At 43.3% G+C, this 23,630-nt stretch overlaps 2 protein-coding genes across 3 annotated transcripts in view; one reads left to right on the top strand and one right to left on the bottom strand.

The window, feature by feature from the left end:
- Positions 1 to 19,147, top strand: part of Rhbdl3 (rhomboid like 3) — a 69,393-nt gene extending 50,246 nt beyond the window's left edge. The window contains exon 9 of the mRNA XM_055619603.1: positions 18,931 to 19,147. Coding sequence (XP_055475578.1) covers positions 18,931 to 18,971 — 41 coding nt within the window. The 3' untranslated portion in view covers positions 18,972 to 19,147. The remainder of the gene's footprint in view (positions 1 to 18,930) is intronic.
- On the bottom strand, positions 825 to 20,699 carry CUNH17orf75 (chromosome unknown C17orf75 homolog). 2 transcript variants are annotated; one of them, XM_055619606.1, is made up of 10 exons: positions 20,511 to 20,699; positions 19,154 to 19,234; positions 14,681 to 14,806; positions 13,537 to 13,680; positions 12,917 to 12,974; positions 10,313 to 10,432; positions 8,079 to 8,143; positions 7,803 to 7,939; positions 5,300 to 5,403; positions 825 to 4,649 (listed from the first exon to the last, which is right to left on the bottom strand). In XM_055619606.1, the coding sequence occupies exons 1-10, from the start codon at positions 20,648 to 20,650 to the stop codon at positions 4,443 to 4,445; spliced, it is 1,182 nt and encodes a 393-aa protein (XP_055475581.1). In that variant the 5' UTR covers positions 20,651 to 20,699; the 3' UTR covers positions 825 to 4,442. The 2 variants fall into 2 exon arrangements, with proteins under 2 accessions (XP_055475581.1, XP_055475582.1); XM_055619607.1 differs by lacking the exons at positions 825 to 4,649; positions 5,300 to 5,403 and adding an exon at positions 4,686 to 5,235.
- Between the last annotated feature and the right edge of the window lie 2,931 nt (positions 20,700 to 23,630).

The raw sequence follows: 23,630 nt of genomic DNA on the forward strand, positions 1-23,630 counted from the left end.
GCAAGGGCTTTTCAGAGAAAGCCTGCCAGCAGTGGGGTGGGAGGGGAAGAAACAGTTTACTAAGTTCCTGCTTATGCTGGATAATGAGGTAGGTATTTTCATAGCTAATGTTTTGTCTTTTGAGATAGAGTCTCACTATTGTGGCCCTGGTTTGCCTGGATGATTTTAAACACAGAGACCCACCTGCCTCTGCCTCCTAAGTGCCTGGATTAAAGGAGTACGCCACTACACTTGGCCATCGCCATAGCTGCTTCATGTGAAATGCTTATGCGCCATCCCACATTTGTACAAGAGTGGAAGACTCGTCTCATACTGATAGTAAAGAGTATGCTGGCTCCATACCCAGGCCTTCTGTTTCCAAGGGTTACATTCTTGGTCCCTGGATATTGCATGGAACTTCAAGGGCATTACGCCGTACATAGAATAGTGTTAAAAGAGGCCAGCCAGGCGGTTATGGTGCACTTCAGAGGCAGAGGCAGGTGGATCTCCAAGTTCGAGGCCAGTCTGGTCTGCAGAGCGAGTCCAGGACAGCCAAGGCTACACAGAGAAACCCTGTCTCAGAAAAACAAAACAAGCAAAATATGTTTTCCCCTTCCCGTGCATTCAAACAGGTGATTTGTTTCCTCACACGTCTTAGTGTATATATATACAGGTACCTCTGTGTATGTGGTGTGTAAAAAGTATAATTTCCCCATAAACTTATGGGAAAATATTAAAGGTGAGAATTGTGCTCCATTAGGTAAAAATACTTACCTTGATTAGAAGATGTGTTTTTACAAGATACAGTTACAGTTTTGATACAAGGCAAACATATATTCCCTGTGTATTGCACACAAGTACAAGTTTATTCAATGTCTGAACAAACATTTTTAAACCTTTAAAATTTAATACATTTACTTATTAAAATTTGAATACAGTACAGGTTTAAGCTGTTTCTTAGGACCAACAAAATAATTCCATGACATCTTTTTTTCTTATCTTTAATAGTCGTACAGAATTTGTCAAAGATTCTTTTTAAACATAAGACTACTATATACAGCAGGGCATGGTGGCACACACCTGTAATCCCAGTCCTCAGGGAGGCAGAGGCAGGTGATCTCTGTGAGCTCAAGGCCAGCCTTGTCTACAAAGGGAGTCTAGGACAGCCAAGGCTACACAGAGAAGCCCTGTCTCGGGAAAACAAAAGTGCCATAACAGTTGTGGCCCTATGTAACAAAGAAAGTACCTAGAAATAAAGACTATAGCTATGCTTTGCCTATATCCAAATGATTCAACGTGTTTGCTTTTATTTTTATTTTATTACTATTACTATTGTTACTGGTTTTTCAAGACAAAAGAGTATATCTGCGTAGCCCTGGCTGTCCTGGAACTCACTCTGTAGACCAGGCTGACCTCCAACGCAGAGATCTGCCCACTTCTGCCCCCTAAGTGATGGGATTAAAGGCATGTATCAGCACTGCCTAGCTTGCATTTGCTTTTATTTTTATTATTGTTTTCTACGTATGTTTGTGTAAACAAACACAAAGGTGAGAGGTCAACCCTAGGGTATCAATCCTCAGAAGCCATCTACCTTTCTGTTTTCCTGTTGGATAATGAATTAATTACTTAGCTTTGAGGGATGAATGTGCAGAGGTCAAAGAGCAGCTTTCGGGAGTGGGCTCTCCTTCCACCATCACACAGGCTCTGGCTAGAACTCAGGCCATCAGACCTGAGACCAGGGCCTTTAACCACCGAGCTATCTCTCTGGCCCAGTGTTTGTTCCTTGGTCAGATAAGGCCCCTGGCTGGCCTAAAGCTTACCAAGTCAGCTAGGCTGGGAAGAAGGAACTGTCTCTGCCTCACCAGGGCTGGCATTACAGCGCTCGCTACTACACTTGGCTTTGGAGTAGGTTCTGAGGACCAAACTCAGGTCCTCATGCTTGCATGGCAAGTGGCAAGGACTTTGCACTGAGTTATTTCTCTAGCCCCTACATTTATTTTTAGATGCCATTTGCCAAGGACTCTTGTGAATTTGAAAAGATCATTGTTTTATAGACTCCAGATGTTGATGTTCCAATGTTGCTCATTTTTACAAAATGATTTCCAAGTGGGAACCAAGTGCATTAGGAAAAGATTCAAACTGAGTGCCATAGTCACATGGCTATAAAAATGCCACTTAGATTCTTTTCTATACTGCCTATAATCCAAGTTATTAAACTTTAAAGCATATGAAAGCATTTATGAAGATCTTGAATTGTATTTCTCATTAAAGGGAAAGAAAGGACACGGTGATTCATGTCCCTAGACTGACTTATGGAGAAGGGAAGGCAGAAGGCCACTGTTAGAACTCAGCAGCGTTTACAAGCAGTTAAGAGTTCCTTGGTTTTGCAGACTTGTGTTCCTTTGAGCATCCTGAAAGCAGGGAGAACACAAGGCTGTTGATTTTCTAAACCAAAATCATTATCAAGTGGATTTATTAAAGCGCTATGCAGAACAGCTAGGTGTATGGTTGCAGCTGGCATCCATGGGGGTTAGGAAAGGCTACCCAAGGGCACTCACAATTGATTCAGGGCAAAACCATCTGAGGCTGTAACACAGGCATAAAAAACTAAAATCAATGAGCTACTGTGATGGGAAAATTTTGTTTGCATTTTTTAATTTTTAAAATATTCTTTATTTACTTATTTATTGAGACAGGGTATATAGCTCTGTAGCTCTGGCTATCGTCAAAGTTGTTATGTAAATCAGTAAATCAGCTGGCCCTGAACTCAGGGAGCTGCAACTGCCTCTGGCATGTGGAGGGTTGCAGTCAAAGACAAGAATCACCATATCTGGCCTTTAGTTTGCATTCTTACATTTGTTTGTAAATGGTATTTCCTATATTTACTCTATTTTTCTTAATACTGTTTAAGAACTCCAGACTTTTCACCTAAAAATAAGGAAGAAAATACAGGCTCCTGGCAAATTAATACCTGTAAATGATGTGGCGGTTTCCACAATGGCTTTTGTTGTTGTTGTTTGTTTTTATTTTTTTGGAGACAGGATCTCTTTGGGTGGCCTTGGCTGTCCTGGACTCACTTGTGGACCTGGCTGGCCTCGAACTCCCAGATGTCCGGCTGCCTCTGCCCCCAGGTGGCTGGGATCACGGACATGCACCATCTCACAATAGCTCTTCATCACAGAGAATGTTTCATATGGAAGCTAGTACAGGCATTTCTTTCTTTTCTTTTTTTGGTCTTAGATTTTATTTTATGTGTGTGTGTTGCCCGCATGTATGTCTGTATACTACATGTGTGCCTAATGCTCAAGGGGGTCCAAACAGGGTGTTAAATCCCCTGGAATTGAGGTTACACATGGTTACTCCTGAACCTCGCTCCTCCCCAGGAGGACAGTCTCTTAACCACCTGGCCACCTCTCCAGGACACCGATTCTTATTTCTTTAGTGTGTGCATGTATGTGTGTAGTCAGAGGGAATTGAGGGAGTTGGTTCTCTCCCACTGTGTGAGCCCTGAGGCCCTAACTTACTTTGTCAGACTGGGTGGCAGGCTTCTTAACCTTCTCAGCCATCTTGCCAGCTCAAAAGCATCTATATATAAAGTTCATTTTTATTTTTTAAAAGATTTATTTATTATGTATACAGTGATCTGCCTGCATGTGATCTCATTATAGATGGTCATGAGCCACCATGTGGTTGCTGGGAGTTGAACTCAGGACCTCTGGGAGAGCAACCGGTGCTCTTAACCTCTGAGCCATCTCTCCAGCCCCTAAAGCTCATTTTTAAATTCTTATGCACTCATGATTTATTTGCACATTGGCTTTAAAAGGTGGCTTCCTCATTCATGCCAACCACAGATGTATATCTGGCACCCACAGGATGAACAGCTTGTCTCTGAAGGGCTATGTTGGTGCTGTAAGACCAGGATGATGATGACTACCACGTGGCCCAAGTTGGACACAAACTTACTTTGTAGCTCAGGCTGGCCTGGAACCTTGGAAACTGAGAACCTCCTGTCTCAATCTCCTGAGTAGCTGGGATTATAGATATGTGTCATCACATCCCACTAGGATCACATATTTCAAAAAATTCTACCATCTACTGAGAAAGAGTTACTATGTTTCTTTTTGAGGAGGAACGCCTGCTAATACTACAGTAAGCTCCTGAGAAGCCAAAAATCACCACCAGAGCTTTTTAGGCAGCATGTGTTTGAAGCTTAGGATTTATGAGACTAGCAATGCAGCAACATTCCACAGCTGTAACACAGCACTTGCCTCGGACTCAGTGAAGATATTCCTCATATTTTTTGTGTTTAATTAAATTACCCCAAAAAAAATGTACAAAAGGAAGAACCTGCGGTGTTTCCAGTCATCTTAAGAGCAGTGTAATCCTATAATTGATGACAACTACAGTTCCACACATGCACCCTCAATACACACCATCAGTGTCCTCAACACAGGGTCAAAACTTCAGACAAGCACTTCACCCATGAATTCTTCAAGGACAGCCACCACGCTTTTAGCTTCAGGCATTTCTTCATGTTCCACTTTAACAATCTTCAAAAGGATATCTCCACTGCCACAGTTCTTAAGGAACATGTAACATTTAAACAAAGCATAATGATTCATCTCTGCCTGTCGGATAAATCTCTTCAAATTGTTTGTGTCTTGTATGGCCTAGAAAAGATTACGAAGTTAAATACGTTTAGTAAGACGATGATTCGTGAAAAATACCCCCTCTCTAGCTGAGCACTCAGTGTATGCTGATAATGTTGGCTTTTGTTCTGTTTTATTATTTTGAGACAGGGTCTCACTATATAACTTACTTTGTAGACCAGATGGATCTCACAGAGATCCATCTGCCTGTACCATCTGAGTGCTAGGATTAAAGGTGTGCACTACCACACCCTGCTAACGCTGAGCTTTTTTAAAATACCCCATTATTCCTATTCTAACATGCTTTCTTTACCTTTGGCGTAAGAGTCTCACATTTAAAAAGGCTTTTAAAAATATCTCCTAAGGTGACAGCACTCACCTGCCAGAATTTGAAATCATTTATTTCTGTGTTTTGCAACTGAGATGCATCACAATTATCAGCTTGATGTCCCCTAAATATAAGCAAGCGATTCACCACAAAGCATGGGGAATGAAATGGCATGCATGCAATGCTGCTGGTCAGCAGACACCGTCTGTGTTCTGAGCTCTGAGGATGCCCCATTGAAAGGACACTGTGACTGTAAGAGCCCATCTCTGATGCTATCACCTGCAATAATTAGATTCAAACAAAAACATTGTAGGTGGCCCTTGGCACACAGTCAATTCATTACCTTTAGTTTAAAGTTCTCCAGAACTTGTCTGAAAAGAAAAGGGTTACCCGCTTCAGCACCATGTAAGAAAGCCTGCATCCAGTCCTCACAAAAACGGTTGCTTCCTAAATAACAGTAAATACAGGAAATTAAATACCACAAAGCACGTGCGTCAGTTTTTAAAGATTTTGCTCTTGTTACTTTTAATTATGTATATATGTGTGTGTGTGTGTGTGTGTGTGTGTGTGCACATGAGTATAGGTGCCTGAGGAAGCCAGAAGTGGGCTGATACGCCCTCCTCCTTGATGCCCCATCAGTGCTGGGAACTGAACTCTTGTTCTCTGAAAGAGCAGCACATGCTATTAACCACCAAGCCATCTATCCATTCCTAGCACGAATTTCTTTATAAAAACATTTATAAATAATTATTTACAACTTGTGTTGTGGCTTCAAAATTAGCTGAGAAATGCCCAAACAGTTAAAGCCCTATAATGGCACTCCCCTTTTTCCCATCAGAAAGGGCTAGCCGTCATTCCTACATACACTTCAAGCTTTGGCTGCCTGCCCTACCTTATACATGTATTGTTTTGTATATGTTACAGCTTTGTGTGTTTTTCTTAGTGGGTGTTTCACCAGACAGTATGTTTCAGAGCCATATTAACATATATTTCTAGTTCACTTTTAGCCGCTCTACATTCTATACTGTGAATTAGCAGTTTATTGATTTCCTGTTATAAACATTTGGTTTACTTCCAATTTGTTATATCAAAAAGTGCCTTTAGAAGATGGGTATATTGGTGCATTTAATTCCAGCACTTGGGAGGCAGGAGCAGGTGGATCACTGTGAGTTCCAGAACAGTCAGGACTACATAAAGAGATCTATGTCAACAAAACAAAAGGTACTTTTAAAATACTTTTAAAGCTGTTTGGTTGTGTACTCCTGTTCTCCCAAAATTTGGGAGGCAGTCTAGTTTATGTAGATAGTTCTAGGTTTTTGAAAAAAAAAAAGGCTGCTAGGTATGGCCCTACACCTTTAATCCTAGCAGTCAGAAGTAGGCAGAGTTTGAGGATAGCCAGACTTACACACTTACACAGTGAGATCCTGTCTCAAAAAAAAAAAAAAAAAAGTCTTTTTGGAGGGTTAGAGAGATGACTCAGTAAAAAAAAAAAAAGGACTTTCCACATAGCATGAGGACCTGAATCAGAACCTCTGGACCCTGCAAAGGCTGATACACAGTACAAGTATCTGTAATCTCAGCATCTGTATGGACACGGGGACGGGAGAAATCCCCAAAAGTTCACAGGCCAGCTGTGCTCACATACACAGCAGGTAACAACGAAACAGACTCTACATACAACTGTAACACTTACCCTTGTGCTCACACACAAACTTGCACATGCAAGTGCGCGCGCGCACAGACACACACACACACACACACAAACACACACACAAAACTTTTATGTGGGGCCAGCAAGGTGGCTCAGTGGATCAAGCCTGAGTTTGATTCTAGAAACCCAAATGGTAGGAGAAAAACCATTCCCCAAAATTTGCCCTCTGATCTTGGAACATCCTCATATACACCCACAAAGTAAATAAATAAATGTTTCAAAATGCCCTTAGGGCTGGGGAGGTGGCTCAGGAGAGAAGGCATGTTGCCGTGCAAGAAGGAGGTGCTGATATCAGCTCTCCAGCGTCCACATAAGGCCAGAGGTGGAAGTGTGCATCTGAAATCCCACTGCTCTGATGTTGAGATAGAAGGTGTAGACAGTAAAATGCCTAGAGCCTTGAGGGTCAGCTAGATTGACACACACAGCAGCCAATGAGAAGCTGTCTCAGACACAGTAGAGGGTGAGGACTGGCCCCACATGTGTGCTAGGATACACATGTGTTTGCACTCACTCACAAACACACACACACTAAATAAAAGGCTTTACAGCTTACAGGAAGTGGATGCAATGCACACCTTTAATCCCAGCATTCAGGAGGTACAGTGTGGTCTACATAGTGAGTCCCAGGACTACTACACAGAAAAACTCTGTCTTGAAAAACAAAACAAACAAACAAATGCCTGTAAGCCAGGCATAGTGATGAATGTCTATAATCTCAGCACTTGAGAGATAAAGGTAGGAAGTTGAGAAGTTCAAGGCCAGAATAGCCTACAAGAAACCCTTTCTCAAAAGCAATCAACCAACTAAACAATCAAAACTAAGCCTTCATATGATACATACTTATGATGCTAAGAGGGCTAAGGCAGAGGGGTCATCAGCTCAAGGCCAAGCTGGATTACACCTGTCTCAAAGGAACAAGATTTAAAAATGCCTTTATGAGGGTTCTTTTTATTTGTCCCTATGTACACATAAGAGCTTATATGCACAGAGAGGAATACCAGGCCTGACTGGAGCCCCATGTTTCTAGGCTTGTTAAGATTTCAGCAGACTTAGAACTACAAAAGAAGGACACGTCTGCATCTCGTGTTTTCAGGGCAAGGGGTTCGCAAACAATGCTTCTAGGTTTCCAACTCACCTGCATTGTGGAACTGAGGCTGGGGCCCGCTACAGTCAATGATCACAGACTTACACTGCCCCTCCGTCATGGCCATGCATAAAGAGGTCATAGTGCCTTCATGAATAAGTCCTTGGAGACTGGCCACACTCAGAAACCTGTCACATATACAAGTCTTTTTTCTACAAACAACATTGCAGAGCAGGAGAAAACAAATGCATTCTCTACGGGGCGTGGGAGGTTAAAATGTAGCTGTGGGGATGGCAGGGTGGAGCTTTCAGAAAGTGTGTTCTTTACCTGTTAATGTCTCTCTTTGTCTTTTCATCTGATTCTTTAAGTTCAACAGGAGTATAACTTAGAGCCTACGAGAGAAAGAGGGAGAAGGAGCCAGTTTGATGCTTAATCTTCACCGACCCACCATTCCCAACCATTGTCCCCTGTGTGATGGGCACTACCCATTGCACCTTTTGCAAGTGCTCTAAGCTAAAGCCCTGCTCAGTAATGTGGGGTTTTTTTGTTTGTTTTGTAACTTATTTATTAGTATGGTTTATTTTAACACAGTCTTCCTATGCAGCATAGGCTATCCTGGAACTCCGGATCCTCCAGCCTCAGTTTCTCTAATGCTAGGATTATAAGCAAGAGTCTCCATGTTAACATTTTCAGCATTTATTTACTTCCTCATTTTTTTTTTAAAGATTTTCTTTATTTATTTTGAATGCTCTACATGCATGTACATCTGCATGTCAGAAGAGGGCAGTAGAGGGTATAGATGGTTGTGAGCCATCATGTGGTTGCTGGGAATTGGACTCAAGACCTCCGGAAGAGCAGACAGAGGTCTTTACTGAGCCACCTCTCCAGCTTTACTTCCTTATTTTAATGGGGGCTGTATGCATGCATGGCATCATGTGGGGGTCAGAGGTCAATTTTGAGAAGTCAGTGTTCTCCTTCCAGCATGAGGGTTCCAGGGATTGAACACAGGTTGTCCAGTTCAGCAGCAAGTGCCCTATCTATTACACTGCTCCCAAATCTATCTAATGTTAATTTAGTGTGTGTGTGTGTGCGTGCATGTGTGTAAAAGTGTCAAAGAGTATACGTGGAAGTCAGGGTAATTCTGGGATTTGGTTCTCTCCTGCCACCTTGAACTATGGTCATCAGGCTTATATGGGGCCCAAAGTTAAAATTATTTCTCTCTTTGCCTTTTCATTTTCAACTCTTCTGGAAATGGCACCTGTCTCCCATCATCTCCAACAGTAACTGTTTCAGGCACATGTGGCTGGGCAGGTCTCTAATCTCAGCACTCAAGAAGCCGAGGCACATGAGACTGAAAGTTTTGGGTCAAGGCCGGGGAAATGACTTAGGGAGCAAAAGCTGTTCAAGCCAGACAGCCTGAGTGCAGTCCCTGAACCCACAGAAAAAGCCAGATTTGGAAAGGCAGGTGCTATAATGCATCCCAGTAATCCCAGCACAGAGGCAGGCAGATCTCTGTGAGTTTTAAGTCAGCCTGGTCTACAAATGGAGTTCAAGACAGCCAGGGCTACACAGAGAAACCCTATCTCAAACAAACAAATAAAAGAAGCCAGATTTGGGGGTCTGCATTATAAACTCCTATGGTGACATAGAAGGCAGAGACAATGAGCAGAAAGCTCAAGGGCCAGCCAGCCTGTAGTGTTTCACACAGAAACAAAATGGAAGATAAGGACAAACTTCCTCTGAACACACACACACACACACACACACACACACACACACACACACACACAATTTAAGTCTTTTCTTTAAAAAGTTAAGGCATCCTACACTACACAGGGAGGCCCTTTCTTATTTATCTACTTGTCTGTTTATTTATTTACGGTCCTGGAACTCACTGTACATCAGGCTGGCCTCAAACTCAGAGATCCACTTGCCTCTGGGATTACAGGTGTGTGCCACACCTGCCTATTATTTTTTAATGTGAAGACCCCAATGGTTTTTTCAGTGGGACAGGGCCTCCCATAAATAAGGTGGGTATTAAACTCTCTGGAGCTAAGGCTGGTCTTAACCTTCTGATTTTCCTGCTTCCATCTCCCCAGTGCTGGGAGCATAGACATGCACCAGCACAGCTTGATTGAAAGCACATTGTTTGGTTGGTTGGTTTTTGTTTTGTTTTTTTTTGAGAGAGGGTTTCTCTGTGTAGCCTTGGCTGTCCTGAACTTGCTTTGTAGACCAGGCTGGCCTTGAATTCACAGAGATCCGTCTGCCTCTGCCTCCCAAGTGCAGGGATTAAAGTGGTGTACTACCATACCCAGCTGAAAGCACATTTCTTAATGCCATTTTTTCAAATGACCCAGCTGACATTTACAACTCAACCCCACCTTAGTAATAAAACTGGTCTAGATGGGAGTCAATAAGATATAGTGTAAACAGCAAATATAACCTGAAGAAATATTCAGGAAGGGAAAAATAATGTTTAGAGAAAATAAGTATGTTTCTAAATGATCCAAGGTCTGCCCGAGAGATTTAATTGGGAATGCCCTTTCATGAGCATTACTTACGGCATGTAGCAGAAAGGTCAGTTTCTCCTGAAAGAGAAGAACCACCCTTTGGATCGGACACACCACATCCTCATACCAGCTGTTCAGATAGGACTTGACATCATTCCCCAGGTTCCTTCCCTAGATCAAGACAGAATATCATTTGCCTTGCTATCATAAACGCCTTTACTAAATATACTTCTTCTTCAATACACCCAATGCATTTTGGGTATGTGTAAGCTAATGGTTAACCTCAGGTGTCTCCCTCAATTGCTCTCCACCTTATTTTTTAAATTACATTTTTGGACGTGGGGTGGTGGTGGTGGACACATTTGTATCATGGCGTCTGTGTATAGAGCAAAGAACAACTTGCAGAAGTCAATTCTGGCCTTCAAGCATATGGGTGCAGGAGAATGAACTCAGTCTTCAGTCTTGGTGGCAGGTAGCATCTCTCCAGCTTCTCCATCTTATTTCTGGAGACAGAGCATCTCATTGAACCTGAAGCTCACTGATTTGGCTAGGCTGGTTGACCAGTGAGGTTCAGGGATCTGTCTTCACAGCTTGAGTACTGGGATTACAGGTACATGTCAGCACACCCAAGTTTTTATGTGTATGTGGATACTAGGAGTCCAAACTCAGCACATACAAGCACTCTACATATTAAGCCACTTGCTTAAATATAATTTTTTCTATTTTATTTTTATTTATATGTATGTATGTATGTGTGTTGGTGTGGAGGCATACTAGATTCTGAAGGGGGTGCTGAATCCTCTGGATCTGGAGTTGTAAGTGGTTATGAACAACCAGACTTGGGTGCTGAGAAATGAACTCTGGTCTTCTGGCCTCAAACTCAGAGATCCTCCTGCCTCTGCCTCCTGAGTGTTGGGATTAAAAGCATGCATCACAACCTAGTCATTCTTTTTTTCTTTAACACAATAAGCAATAAAATGAATTGTGAGCTATGCATCTTGGTGCATACCTATAATCTCAACACTTGGAAGACTGAAACAGGAATATCTCAAGTTCAAGGCTACTCTGGACTAAAAAGTGAGTTTTCAATTCAGGCTGTAGAACAAGACTCTCTCTCAAAAACTGAATTTGAAAGTTTTTCTGGGAGGTTGGACTGAAGAAACAGGGTCCTATGCAGTTCTTCACTGCATCCACACTCCCTGGAGAGATCCTCGAAATAACCCCATTTCTCCATCCTGACTATATGCTGTGTCTGCAACATGCATAGTATGAACTGCCTGCCACTGAGCGAATCAGGGTGTAGACAGTGTGCTCAACTCAGGATGTGAATAAGGAGAGATACAAGGAACTAAAGTACAGAAGCCCACTAGCTACCAGACATGCTTCATGAGCACATCTAGCTCTCCAGACTGTGCTCATCTCTGGGGACCCTGTCACGTGGGAAGAGCTCCAGTCTGGAAGAGCAGGACCCTAGACTCAAATCCCTGGTTCATGCATCTGTAGTCCTTTCCTCTCCTCTTGCAGTAGCTTATAAGTATGTGCCAAGTAGACAGAACTATTGCTGCATGGAATGGGTAATACGCTTATGAGAGTCTCAGGTAATAGCTGCTGCAAGCTAAGGCGGAGTTTTTTCAAAGTCTCACATAAATCAGGTGGGTGTTAAGCTGTAGCTGAGGCAGGCCTTAGCCTCCTGATTCTCCTGTTTCTATCCCCCCAGTGCTGGTATAGACATGCACCAGCACAGCTGGCTTGAAAGCATAGTTCTGACAGGTTTGGATAAATTAGCATATCTCTGATGCCACAGGCTGCAAAGACTGTGCTAATCAAAATATAGATCCTATGTGCCTAGAAATCAGATAAAAGGCCTCTTCTTCCCCACCAGGTATGTTATTAACTACCACTGATTTTTACATAGATTTGTCTTTGTTTTTACATTTTATTCTGTGTATGTATGCACTCTTGTGTCATGCATATGCGGAGGTCAGACAACACCCCATGGAAATCAGTTCCCTTCTTCCACAATGTGAATACTGGGTGTCAAATTCAGATAGTCAGACTTGGTGGCAGGCACATTTAATTTAAGCCATATCACCAGCTGTGTTTTGTTATTTTATTTTATTTGTGTGGATGTTTTGCCTGCATGTATGTCTGTGAAACACTTATATGTCTGGTGCCCAAAGAGGTGAGAAGAGGATGTCAGATCCCCTGGAACAGGAGATATAGATGGTTGTGAGTTGCCATGGGAGTGCTGGGATTTGATCCTGGGTCCACTGGAAGAGCAGCTAGTGCTCTAACCACTGGGCAATCTTTCCAGCTCCTTGTTTTGCTTTTGAGACAGGGTCCACTATGTAGCCCTGGCTGGCTTGGAATTCACTATGTAGACTAGCCTAGTCTCAAACTGTGCCTCCCAAATGCTGGGATGGCAGGTGTGGGTTTCCACAATTGGATTTAACGTTAAAATTTTCATTGGTGCAACACATCAAAAGCAGAATCATGAAACCTTTAGCACCTGTAACACAGTTGCATTTCCTACTTGTGTACACATTATTGCTCTACTACCCACAAGGTAAGGATTTTAGAAGTGAAGTGTCTGCTGGCTACCAAGCCATGGTAAGTTCATCACTTCAGTCTTAACAAGCTTGTCAGCCATCTTACCTCACAAGTCATGTTACTTTTCAGCCCTTGAATATACTTGTCCAATTCAAGCCTGAAAGTATAGTCTTAAGGAAGAGATACAGAATGATCAATCAGTATTTTACTTCTCAGCAAGATATACAAGGTCTCACCAGGCATAGTGGCGCACGCCTTTAATCTTACCAGCACTCAGGGAGGCAGAGGCAGCTGGATCACTGTGAGTTTGTGGCCAGCCTGGTCTACAAAGTGAGTCCAGCACAGCCAAGGCTATACAGAGAAACCCTGTCTTAAAAAAACAAAACAAACAAACAAAAAAGAAATACAAGGTCTCACGGTACACCTTTAATTCTAGCACTCAGTGTCAGAAGCAGGTGGATCTCTGTAAATTCAAGGCCAGCCTGGTCTACATAGTGAGTTCACAACAGCCAGGACTACAAAGTGAGACCCTGTCTCAAAAAAGGAAAAGAAAAGAAAAAAGACAAGGTTTCTCAATTTTAATACAATATGAATCAAGACAAGCCTAGGCAAGTCGCCACAACTGACATCCAGACATACTCTTAAGGTTGGAGAGGGTGGTGGCTACTTGCCCCTTGCCCCACTGTTCTCCCTCCTGACACCCTCAAACACCAGGGAAAGGATATAGCTCCAGTCCTTTTTCAGAGCCTCCTAAGAAGCAGACCACATACTCGGAAGGGTTATATTCAGATTCCACTGCTGCTATCTCAGAAGGCAGTTTTTCCTGTTGGAAAAGGCAGTAATAACAACCAACTCGGTAACCTGGAGTTCTAGAAGAGAAGGAAAAAGTAAGGTGGAGCATCCGGGTACTCACGCTCCTCGCTCTGTAGATGCTCAGAAGCCTGGTCTTGATCTGGTAACCGTTCAGATCACCCCTCAGGCAGAACCCCCAGCCTTCTTATCTTACTTGTCTCTGAAAAGGAGCGTGGCTGTACCCCCGGGAGGTTCACTAAGCAGCTACAGGCCAGGTGTGCTGATGCACCGCAATCCCAGCACCGGGAGGCAGACACAAGAAACCTCCGTGAGTTCAAGAACCTGGTCTACATGGTGAGTTCCACACCAGTCAGGGTTACATGGTGAGACCTTGTCTCAAAAAACAATCAAACCAGACTCTAACAGATCCACTGCATTCTACTGTCTTATGTGAAAAATCCAGCAGTAACTTTATCCATGGGCCACAGGTACATACTCCTAAGGGGACCTACATTTGAACAAACGCCTTGTCTGAAGGAATGTATTGGCCAGACAGCTGGAATCAGGCTGAGGGTATCTGTGTAAGCCTGACCTCCCCGTGACCGTGGACTTCCAAGTTAACACTTCTCTGTGTTAACTTCCTCACTGGAAAATAAGATACCTGCCCCATCTCCCCTTGTAAGAAGAACTACATCAGCATTTGTGAAAGCACACTACAAGCTGGAGGCATACAATTTCCACTTGTGTGATTAACTATTTTTAAATGATGCATGGAAGGACTAGAGAACTTTGCACACACTAGGTAAATACTCTACATCAGGGCTGTCTCCAGCCTTGGATTCTTTTGTCTCAGAATAAAACAGACTGAAGTACACCTATATGTCAGAATGTCACTCAGTCTAACTTTACCACGTTTATGTGTAGAGACAGCGCCCTGGCTGTAAGTGGGAAGGGAGGAGGTGCTAGAGAGCAGAAAACAAAGATGTTTTCTGCAGTTCTAGATCTTCTCAGTTTCTCCACAGTTCTCATGTTTAGCTCAGAAATAAAAACACAGGAGACAGCATGTTTTATACTGACCTCAGCTCTACAGATGCAACATTACCCAGCCCTTCAAAGAACGCTCCCTTGGAAAGACGCTTAGCAATGAAACTGCGTAGCTCAGGCTCCACTTCAGACGGTAGGTTAGTCTCCACCAGGGAGAGGCTAGACAAATGAAAGACACACTCCTTACCAGCAGTACATTCACACCCATAAGTCAGAAATAATGAACCAAAGCCAGGGCCTCCATCTCTCTCTCAATAGGACCCCTGTGCAGCCCAGGCTGGTCTTGAACCAGCTACATAACCTCAAACTTGCCCCAGGCTCTCAAGTGTTAGAATTACAGCTGTGTATTAGGGTCTCTCTAAGAATGCTGTCAGTTGGGCAAACGTGGTATACGGTGCACCCCTTTAATCCCAGTACTTGGGCAGCAGAGGCAGGTGTATCTCTGTGAGTTTAAGGCCAGAACAGCCAGGGCTATTACACAGAGAAACCCTGTCTTCCAAAAAAAAAAAAAAAAAAAAAAGGAATGCTGATAACCCTGTTGGTGAGGGGTATTGTTTAGATTCTGAATGTCCCAGACCATATTGCTATCGGAAGTATTAGAACCTGTAGGAGGTAGGAGGAATGAAGTCACAGGATGTATGATCCTAATAACATACCAGAACCCTGACTGGTTGGCCAGATGGTTGGAAGCCTGCCTGTCTCCCTCCCTTTTTGCACTTCTCCCTAGCTGCCATGAAATTAACAGGCTTTCTGCCATGTGTTCCTGCCATGAACCCCTGCTGCCACAGGCTCACAGGCAACAGGGCCAAGAAGCCACAGACTGAAACTTCTGAAACTGAGCTAAATTCATCTTTCCTCCTTAAAGATGATTATCTTCCTAGGCATCGTGGCACACACCTTTAGTCCCAGTAATTGAGTGGCAGAGGCAGACAGATCCCTTGTGAGTTCAAGACCAGCCTGGTTTACATAGTAAGTTCCAGAACAGCCAGAGCTATATAGTGACACCCTGTCTCAAAAACAACAACAAAAAGATTATCTCAGTTGGAGTATACCTCAGTGTGGTGCTTAGCTACGGTTTACAAAGCCCCAGTTTCAATCAAAAGATAGCCAGGCAGATGCCTGTAACCCTGGACCTTAGGAGGTAGAGGCAGAAGTATCAGGAGTTTAAGATCATCCTTAGCTATATAGTGAATTCAAAGCCAGTGATGCTATTTAGACCATGATTCAAGTTGTTAGAAAGATGGCTCAGTGGCTAAGAACACTTGCTGATCCTGTGGAGGACCCAGGTTCAGTTCCTACCACCCAACTCTGCCACTCACAATTATCTGTAACTCCAGATACAGGGATCTAACAGCCTCTTCTAACTCCTGTGAGCACCTAATACACACAATACATTATCATCCATGTATGCAAAAGACTCACACACAGAAAAATAAATACACCAGCCACGTGTAGTGGTACACGCCCATAATCCCAGCACCTGGAAGGCAGAGGCAGGGGCATCTCTGTGAATTTGAGGCCATCTAGGACTATGTAAGAAGACCCTGTCTCGGGGCTGGGGAGATGGCTCAGTGGTTAAGAGCACTATCTGCCCTTCCAGAGGTCCTGAGTTCAATCCCCAGCAACCACATGGTGGCTCACAACCATCTCTAATGGGATCTGATGCTTTCTCCTGTCATGAAGGCATACATGCAAATAGAGTGCTCATGTGTGTAAATAAATCTTAAAAAAAAAAAAAAAAAAAAAAAAAAAGACCCTGTCTCAAAAGGCCAAACAAAAGAAGGGACTGCAAAGATTGCTTAAAGTTTAAGACCACTGGACCTGGGTTTAATTCCCAGGTGACTCATAACTATACCTCCAGTTCCAGTTCTAGAGGATCTGATGCCTTTTTCTGGCTTCTTTGGGCACCAGGCACACAAGTGGTACACACACACACGTGCAGGGTAAACACCCATACACATAAAGTAAAATAAAAAATAACTAAAATGAAAAAGCAAACCAAACAAAAGTTAGGAGAACCATACAAGCTTACATGTTCCCACAATCCAAGTTCAAAAGATACCATCTCGACAGGTAGTGGTGCTGTATGCCTTTAATCCCAGTACCTGGCAGGCAGAGGCAGGTGGGTCTCTGTGAGTTGGAGGCCAGCCTGCTCTACAAAGTGAGTCCAGTATGGCCAGGACTACACAGAGAAACCCTGTCTTAAAAAATCAAAAATAAACTAATGAACATACCATCTCATGGTCACTTTCGCTTCACCTTTATTTTTTGTTTTTGTTTTTCAATTTTTGAGATAGTTTTTCTGTGTAGCCTTGGCTGTCTTGGATTCACTCTATAGACCAGGCTGGCCTAGAACTCACAGAGATCTACCTGCCTCTGCCTCCTGAGTGCTGGGATTACAGGCCTGTGCCATTGCACCTGGCTTGCTTCATCCATCCATCTCTCTCTCTATGTATATACATACATACATACATACATATATATATACATATATATATGTATATATATGTATATATATATATATATATATATATATATATATATATATATCACCCCCACATCCCAGATTTTGAAAATTTTTATTCATCCGTTTAAAATTTTTACACTCAATTTGTCTAGTGTGTATATGTCACTGTATTTCTGTGTCCATTCATGCGTGTGTGTAGTGTATGTCTGTTTCTGTGTACGTGCTCGGGAAGAGATCAGAAGACTACATGCAGGAATTAGTTCTCTCCTTCCATCTTATGGACTCTGCATATCATACTCACCTCATCAGGCTGGCCAGCAAATGTCTTTCTCTGTTGAGCCATTTCATTGGACCTATTTTGGTGGGTTTTGTTTATTGCTGTTTTAGAATTTTTAAAAAAGATTTCTTGCTGGGGCTAGAGTGATGGCTCAATGGTTAAGAGCACTGGCTGCTCTTCCAGGGGTCCTGAGTTCAATTCCCAGCAATTACATGGTAGCTCACAACCATCTGTAATGGAATCTGATTCCCTCTTCTGGTGTATATGAAAGCAGAGCACTCAAGTACATAAATAAATCTTAAAAAAAAATAACCTTAAAAAAGGATTTCTAAGTATACTTCTACGTTTGTCTGTATATCTGTGTGAGTATATGCCATATATGGTGAGTGTCCTCGGAGTCTAGAAGGGGTGTCAAATCATCTGAAGCTGGAGTTACAGGTTATTGTGGGACACCTGACGAGGTGTTGAGAACTAAATTTGGCTCCCTGCTGTCCCTCTAGTACCCTCCTTTTTGTGTAGGGTGGCTTGCCTGCATGACTGTACACCAAATGTGTGCCTGGTGTCTGTGGAGCCTAGAGGAGGGCATCAGCTTCCCTGGAACTGGAGTTACAGGTGGCTGCGAACTGCTATATAGGTATTGGAAATTGATCCTGGAAGTGCAGCCAGTGCTCTCAACCTCTGAGACATTTCTCCAGGGCTCCACCCCCTTTTTTAATAGAGTGTCATGTAGCATGTTTGTGTGTGTGCAGGGACCTGTGTGTTTTTGTGTATGCATATGCACATAGTTACAGAGGCTAGAGGTTAACCTGATCCTGACACTCAGATGCCACCTACCTTACTTTTGGGGGATGGGATGTCTCACTGGGACCTAAGGCTTAGGTCCCAGTGGATTAGGTTTGCCTGGCTGACAAGATCCAGGACTCCTCCTTCCTCTGCCTACCCTGGGCTGGGATTACAAGTATACCACAGATTCAGCCTTCACCTAGATTCTGGAAACTGAAGTTGGGTTCTCATGCACTTTATAGACTGAGCTATTTCCCCAGTCTGACGCTGAGCTTTTAATCCTCAGGCATCCCACATCTCAAGTGCTGAGATTGCAGGTGTATGCCACTATGTCCGGCTCTTGGTTTTGTTTTATTTATTTTTGTTTTGTTTTCTTTTGGTTTTAATACGTATTGGTGTTTTGCCTGCACATATATCTCTGTGAAGATGTTGGATCCTGGAACTGGAGTTAGTTGAGAGATACCCCATGGGTACTGGGAATTGGACCCAGGACCTTTAAAAAATTTTTTTATTTAATTTTATTTTGTGTGCACTGGTGTAAGGGTGTCAAACCACCTGGAACTGGAATTAGACAGTTGTGAGCTGCTATGTGGGTGCTGGGAGTTGAACTGAGTCCTTCGGAAGAGCAGACAGTGCTTTTAACCATCTTTAGCCATCTTTCCAGCCCTGAGCCCAGGACCTTCAAAAGAACAGCTTCTGTTGTTTTTATTTTTAAGTCTAGGTCTTGATAGAAATATTATCTTGACTGTTTTACAGGAGTTCCAGTCAAGAAACTCAAAAGAATTCTTTCTGACTAACCACGGAAATATTATCAGTATGTGTATCTGCCTTGAGTGAAAGAGACAAGGAGGAAATTAGGAGAGGCTCCTAGTGAAAAGGAGGAGCTGAAGGTTTGACTCAGAGAAAGTTCAGTGGCAACAGGACGCCCACTGACATCCACAAACTGAAAGCATGGTGAATTATGCTTAGCTGTTTTTACCTGAAATCATCACCAGAGGGAGTTTCTGCATTTGTGCCACTTGACCGTCCATCATCACTATCCCCTCGATGCTGCGTCAATCTGCAAGACACAATACAACAGTACTATCAGCTCTACTCTGTAAATCATGCACAGTACCCGACCTTTGCAAGCTGGGTAAAAATCAAGGATTCAATTAAAATACTGCAAGGCCAGAGTGCAAGGGTCCTCCAGTGTCTCTTCTCATGACAGACGCCAAATACTAGTGCTGACAAGAGCCTTTCTCTTCAGGGTATTTAATAAATGGAGAAAAGACCTAATATCCAGAAGATTAGAAGAAAAATCCTCTTTAAAAATAAATTAAGCGGACTGGAGAGATGGCTCCGTCGTTAAGAGCACTGTCTGCTCTTCCAAAGGACCCAGGTTCAATTCCCAGCACCCACATGGCAGCTCACAACTGTCTCTTAATGCTGATTCCAAGTGCTCTGACTCTTTCACACTAATGCATATAAAATAAAACCAAATAAATCATTTAAAAAACAAATAAATTAAGCGCTGGAAAGATGGCTCAGTGGCGAAGAGCATTGACTGCTTTTCCAGAGGACTGGGTTCAATTCCCAGCAACCACATGACAGCTCACAACTGTCTGTAACTCCAGATCCAGTAGATAAGACACCCTCACACAGACATACAGGCAGGCAAAACACCAATGCACATAAAATATCTTAATTAAGAAAAAAATAAGTTAATTAAAAAAAAAATAAACAGGCCCGGAGAGCGAGTATCAGCTCCTACTGCTAAAGGGGGAAGGATCCTAGTTCGGTTCTTCGAACCGACTCAGGGCACCTCACAACTACCGGTAACTTAAGTTCCAGGTGTGACGCCTCTGGCCTCAGTGCATGCATGTACGTGCGAATACACACACACACACACACACACACACACACACACACACACGTAATTTTAAAACACATCTTAAAGAATAAATTGCAGGGCCAGAAGAGCTACTGGAAAGTCAGCTGGAGTAAGCAGAGGGTACCAAGGGGAGAGAAAGGCAGCAAAAACGGAGGAAACTGGAGGGTGAGGATGAAAGTGTGTGGTAGAAATGAGGACAATTCGGGATAGGGGCAGTAGGCTGGGAACAGACACTGAAGGAATGCGGTGTTCAAGAACTGCGCTGAACAGATGTCAGGGGCTGCGGTGACAGGGGCTGAAAGAGGGCAGAGGCTTGGAAGTGCTGGGCATAAAAACCCAGAAGGGCCGGGAAGAACTGACTGAGGCCCATGGGGCCAGAGACTTTGGCGGGGAGAGGCGATGGCGAGTAGGGGCCGCGGGGTGCAAGGATGGGCCGCGGGCGCAGCGGGCAGGGCGCGGGCACCTGCTTCCGCGGTAGCTGTAGAGGCAGTAGTGGCTGCTGGGTGGCAGCTCGAGTCTCCGCTCCTCCGCAGAGCCACCCTCCTCGCTGCTCTCTAGCTCCTTTTCATCCCCATCCAGCGATTCCTGCAAAGACGGGAGCATCGCGGCAGCCTCCTCGAGGCCCTGTGTCCCGGTCAAACCGTTCCCCCGCGGCCGGGCGGTCCTCTGTGCGCCGGCTCGATCTCCTTCCGGTCCCCGCAAACCTGAGTTCCGCAGGCGTCCCGAGTCCTAGACTGGGAAGCTAAGTTGGAGAAACTTATTCGTAGAGAGTGTCTCTGAGAACCCCTTACTATTTCTTGTAAACTATCTTTCCTCCACCAATTGAATATCAAGTAGGCAATATATGCTGAAGGTGGTAAAATGAGCTTCTAAAAAAAAGTTTGATCAAAGACTTTGGCCAGACCTAGTGGAGTGCTCCTTTAATCCTAGCACTCTGGAGGCAGAGGCAGGCTCAAAGCCTCCCTCGTTTACATACGTGTTTCAGGCCAGCCAGAACGACAGACTGAGACCCTTCCTCAAAAGTTAAATTAGCCAAGGACCATGCATGGATATAACCTAGAACCCCTGCTCAGATGTAGCCCATGGCAGCTTAGCATCCAAGTGGATTTTCCTAGTAAGGAGAACAGGGACTGTCTCTGACATGAACTCAGTGGCTGGCTCTTCGACCTTACCACCCACAGAGGGAGGAACAGCCTTGCTAGGCCATAGAACTAGGGTCAGATGGAAGGGGAGGACGACCTCCCCTATATAGTGGACTTAGAGAGGGGCAGGGAGGAGATGAGGGGGGGAGCTACAGCTGGGATTCAAAGTAAATAAACTGTAATTAATATTAAAAATAAAAATTTATATAAAAAAGTTAAATTATATTAAAAGTAAGTAAATAAGGACACCAAGCTGGTGGTGGTGACACTCACCTTTAATCCCAGCACTCTGGAGGCAGAGGCAGAGGCAGACAGATCTCTAAATTTGAGGCCAGTCTGGTCTACAGAGCGAGTTCTAAGACACCACCTACACAGAGAAACCCTGTCTCAAAAGCAATGATAATGATAGCAATAAAAGTGGAGCATAATTGTTTTAAATTCTTGAATTTAAAGAGTGTTTTATAAACAAAATATTTAGAAACCATAGAAAGAAACATTTTTTTTAGCTGATTACATAAAAACTAAAGGGTTGGGTCACCTGTGTGGCTTGAAGGGAAATTTTGGACAAAACTTAAGGGTTTTTTTTTTGTTGTTGTTTTGTTTTTGTTTGTTTGTTTGTTTTTTGAGCCAATACCCGTGACCCTGGCTATCCAGGCTTAAATCGCAGCACTTTGAAGGCAGAGACAGGTGGTGGTTCTCTGTGAGTTTGAGACCAACCTGGTCTACACAGAGATACCCTGCCTCAAAAAACCAAAGCAAGCAAACAAAACAACAACTAAACTGAATTACCATGGCCACAAGCTCAAATTACTCAGAATCTTATAGTTTTTCCCATTAAGGAGGTTGCACAGACTTTCCCAAAAGAAAATAGATAGAATAATCAAGTAGGAAAGGACAAAGATGGTCCCTTTAGCCAGGCAATGCATGTTTTACAATATTCTGATGTTGTCATTCTTGGTTTTAAGGTTAGGAGGAGCCTACGTCTGCCACGCTTCTTTTATACCCCAAGAATATTACTGGTAGTAGTCACAAGATGTTAAGTTGTATACAGAGGTCCACAGTGAATGGTAGGCCAAGATAACTTTGGCTTCTCTATCTACAACATTCCATCTATTTGGCATTGTAGGGCTCCCTACAGTCAGCCAAGTTCAATCGTCAAGCTCTTGAATGTAGATTAGGCTTTTTAAGAGAACTTCAGTTCACAGCATAATCAACAATCTGGGAAAACTTCTTTGCCACATTTATATTAGACAATGGGCTTTCAATTATCAGTGGTGAAGGGGAAAAGAGAGAAATGGAAAGAGGAGAGGAGACAGCTGGCAGAAGAAAAGCAAGGACTATCTAAATAACCCACTCAACATCAATTTTTTTTTTAAAAAATGGTGGTATATGTGGTGGTTTGAATGGTTCCATAGGTGCATATATGGTTGGACTCCCCCCCCTCCCGCTGGTGGAACTGTTTAGAAAGGGTTAAGAGGTGTGGCCCTGTCAGAGGAAGTATGGCACTGGGGACTGACTTTGAGGTTTCCAAAGACTCACACTCTTCCCAGTGTGCTCACTGTCTTTTGCTTGTGTTTCTGTGATATGACCTCTCAGCTCTTCCTACCACAGACACTATTATAGTGTCTCTGAAACTATAAGGAAAGAAAAATACATTACTGTTGTTTCTTTCTGTTTTTGTTTGTTTGGAGACAGGGTTTCTCTGTGTAGCCTTGTTATCCTAGGCTCACTTTGTAGACCAGGCTGGCTGCAAACTGAGATCCACCCGTCTTTGCCTCCCAGGGTTACAGGCATGAGCCACCACGCTTACTTCATTCCTGTTTTTTTGTTTGTTTATGTTTAAAATTTATTTATTTATTTATTATGTATAACGTTCTGTCTGCATGACAGTAGAGGGCACCAGATCACATTATATATGGTTGTGAGCCACCATGTGGTTGCTGGGAATTGAACTCAGGACCTCTAAGGAAGAGCAGCAAGCACTCTTAAATCTCTAAGCCATCTCTCCAGCCCATCATTCCTGTTGTTTAAGTTGCCTAGTTTCTGGCACTTTGCTGTGTTGGTCCAAGGAAACCAATACAGAAAATTCTTTCCCATAGGCCTTTGTTCTACCCCAGTATGTATTGCTTGTTCATATCATTTCCTAATAGATTCCATCTTTTTTTTTTTGTTTGGTTATGCATGGCTCATTCTCCTAATATACTGAAGTTCCTCCTCCAATACTATCCTCTGAAAGAATGTGTAAAAAGAGTCTGAGGTCCTTGCATGTCTGAAAATGTCCTCATATATCTAAAAGTGAGTCCTCAAATACCTTTATTGTGTTCTCATGTTTGATTGAATATGTCCTAGAAATACAACTTTTGATTGATGTTATTGGACATTGAATTCCGAGGTTGGAAAAAGCTTCCCTAAGATTCTCAAAGCTTTTTCTTTGATAGAAC

Source organism: Psammomys obesus, unplaced genomic scaffold (genome assembly GCF_907164565.1).
Source record: "Psammomys obesus unplaced genomic scaffold, mPsaObe1.curated_primary_1811, whole genome shotgun sequence".
Taxonomy (NCBI): Eukaryota; Metazoa; Chordata; class Mammalia; order Rodentia; family Muridae; genus Psammomys; species Psammomys obesus.

What these genes read in the sequence shown, in the direction of transcription:
- CUNH17orf75 (XM_055619606.1), bottom strand. Translation starts at nt 20,650, where the DNA reads ATGCTCCCGTCTTTGCAGGAATCGCTGGATGGGGATGAAAAGGAGCTA. An exon ending in CCCTCTGGTGATGATTTCAG is followed by an intron (nt 14,807 to 19,153) that starts GTAAAAACAGCT and finishes TCATTTGTCTAG; the next exon opens with CCTCTCCCTGGTGGAGACTA. An exon ending in GCCTCAGTTCCACAATGCAG is followed by an intron (nt 5,404 to 7,802) that starts GTGAGTTGGAAA and finishes ACTGTTATTTAG; the next exon opens with GAAGCAACCGTTTTTGTGAG.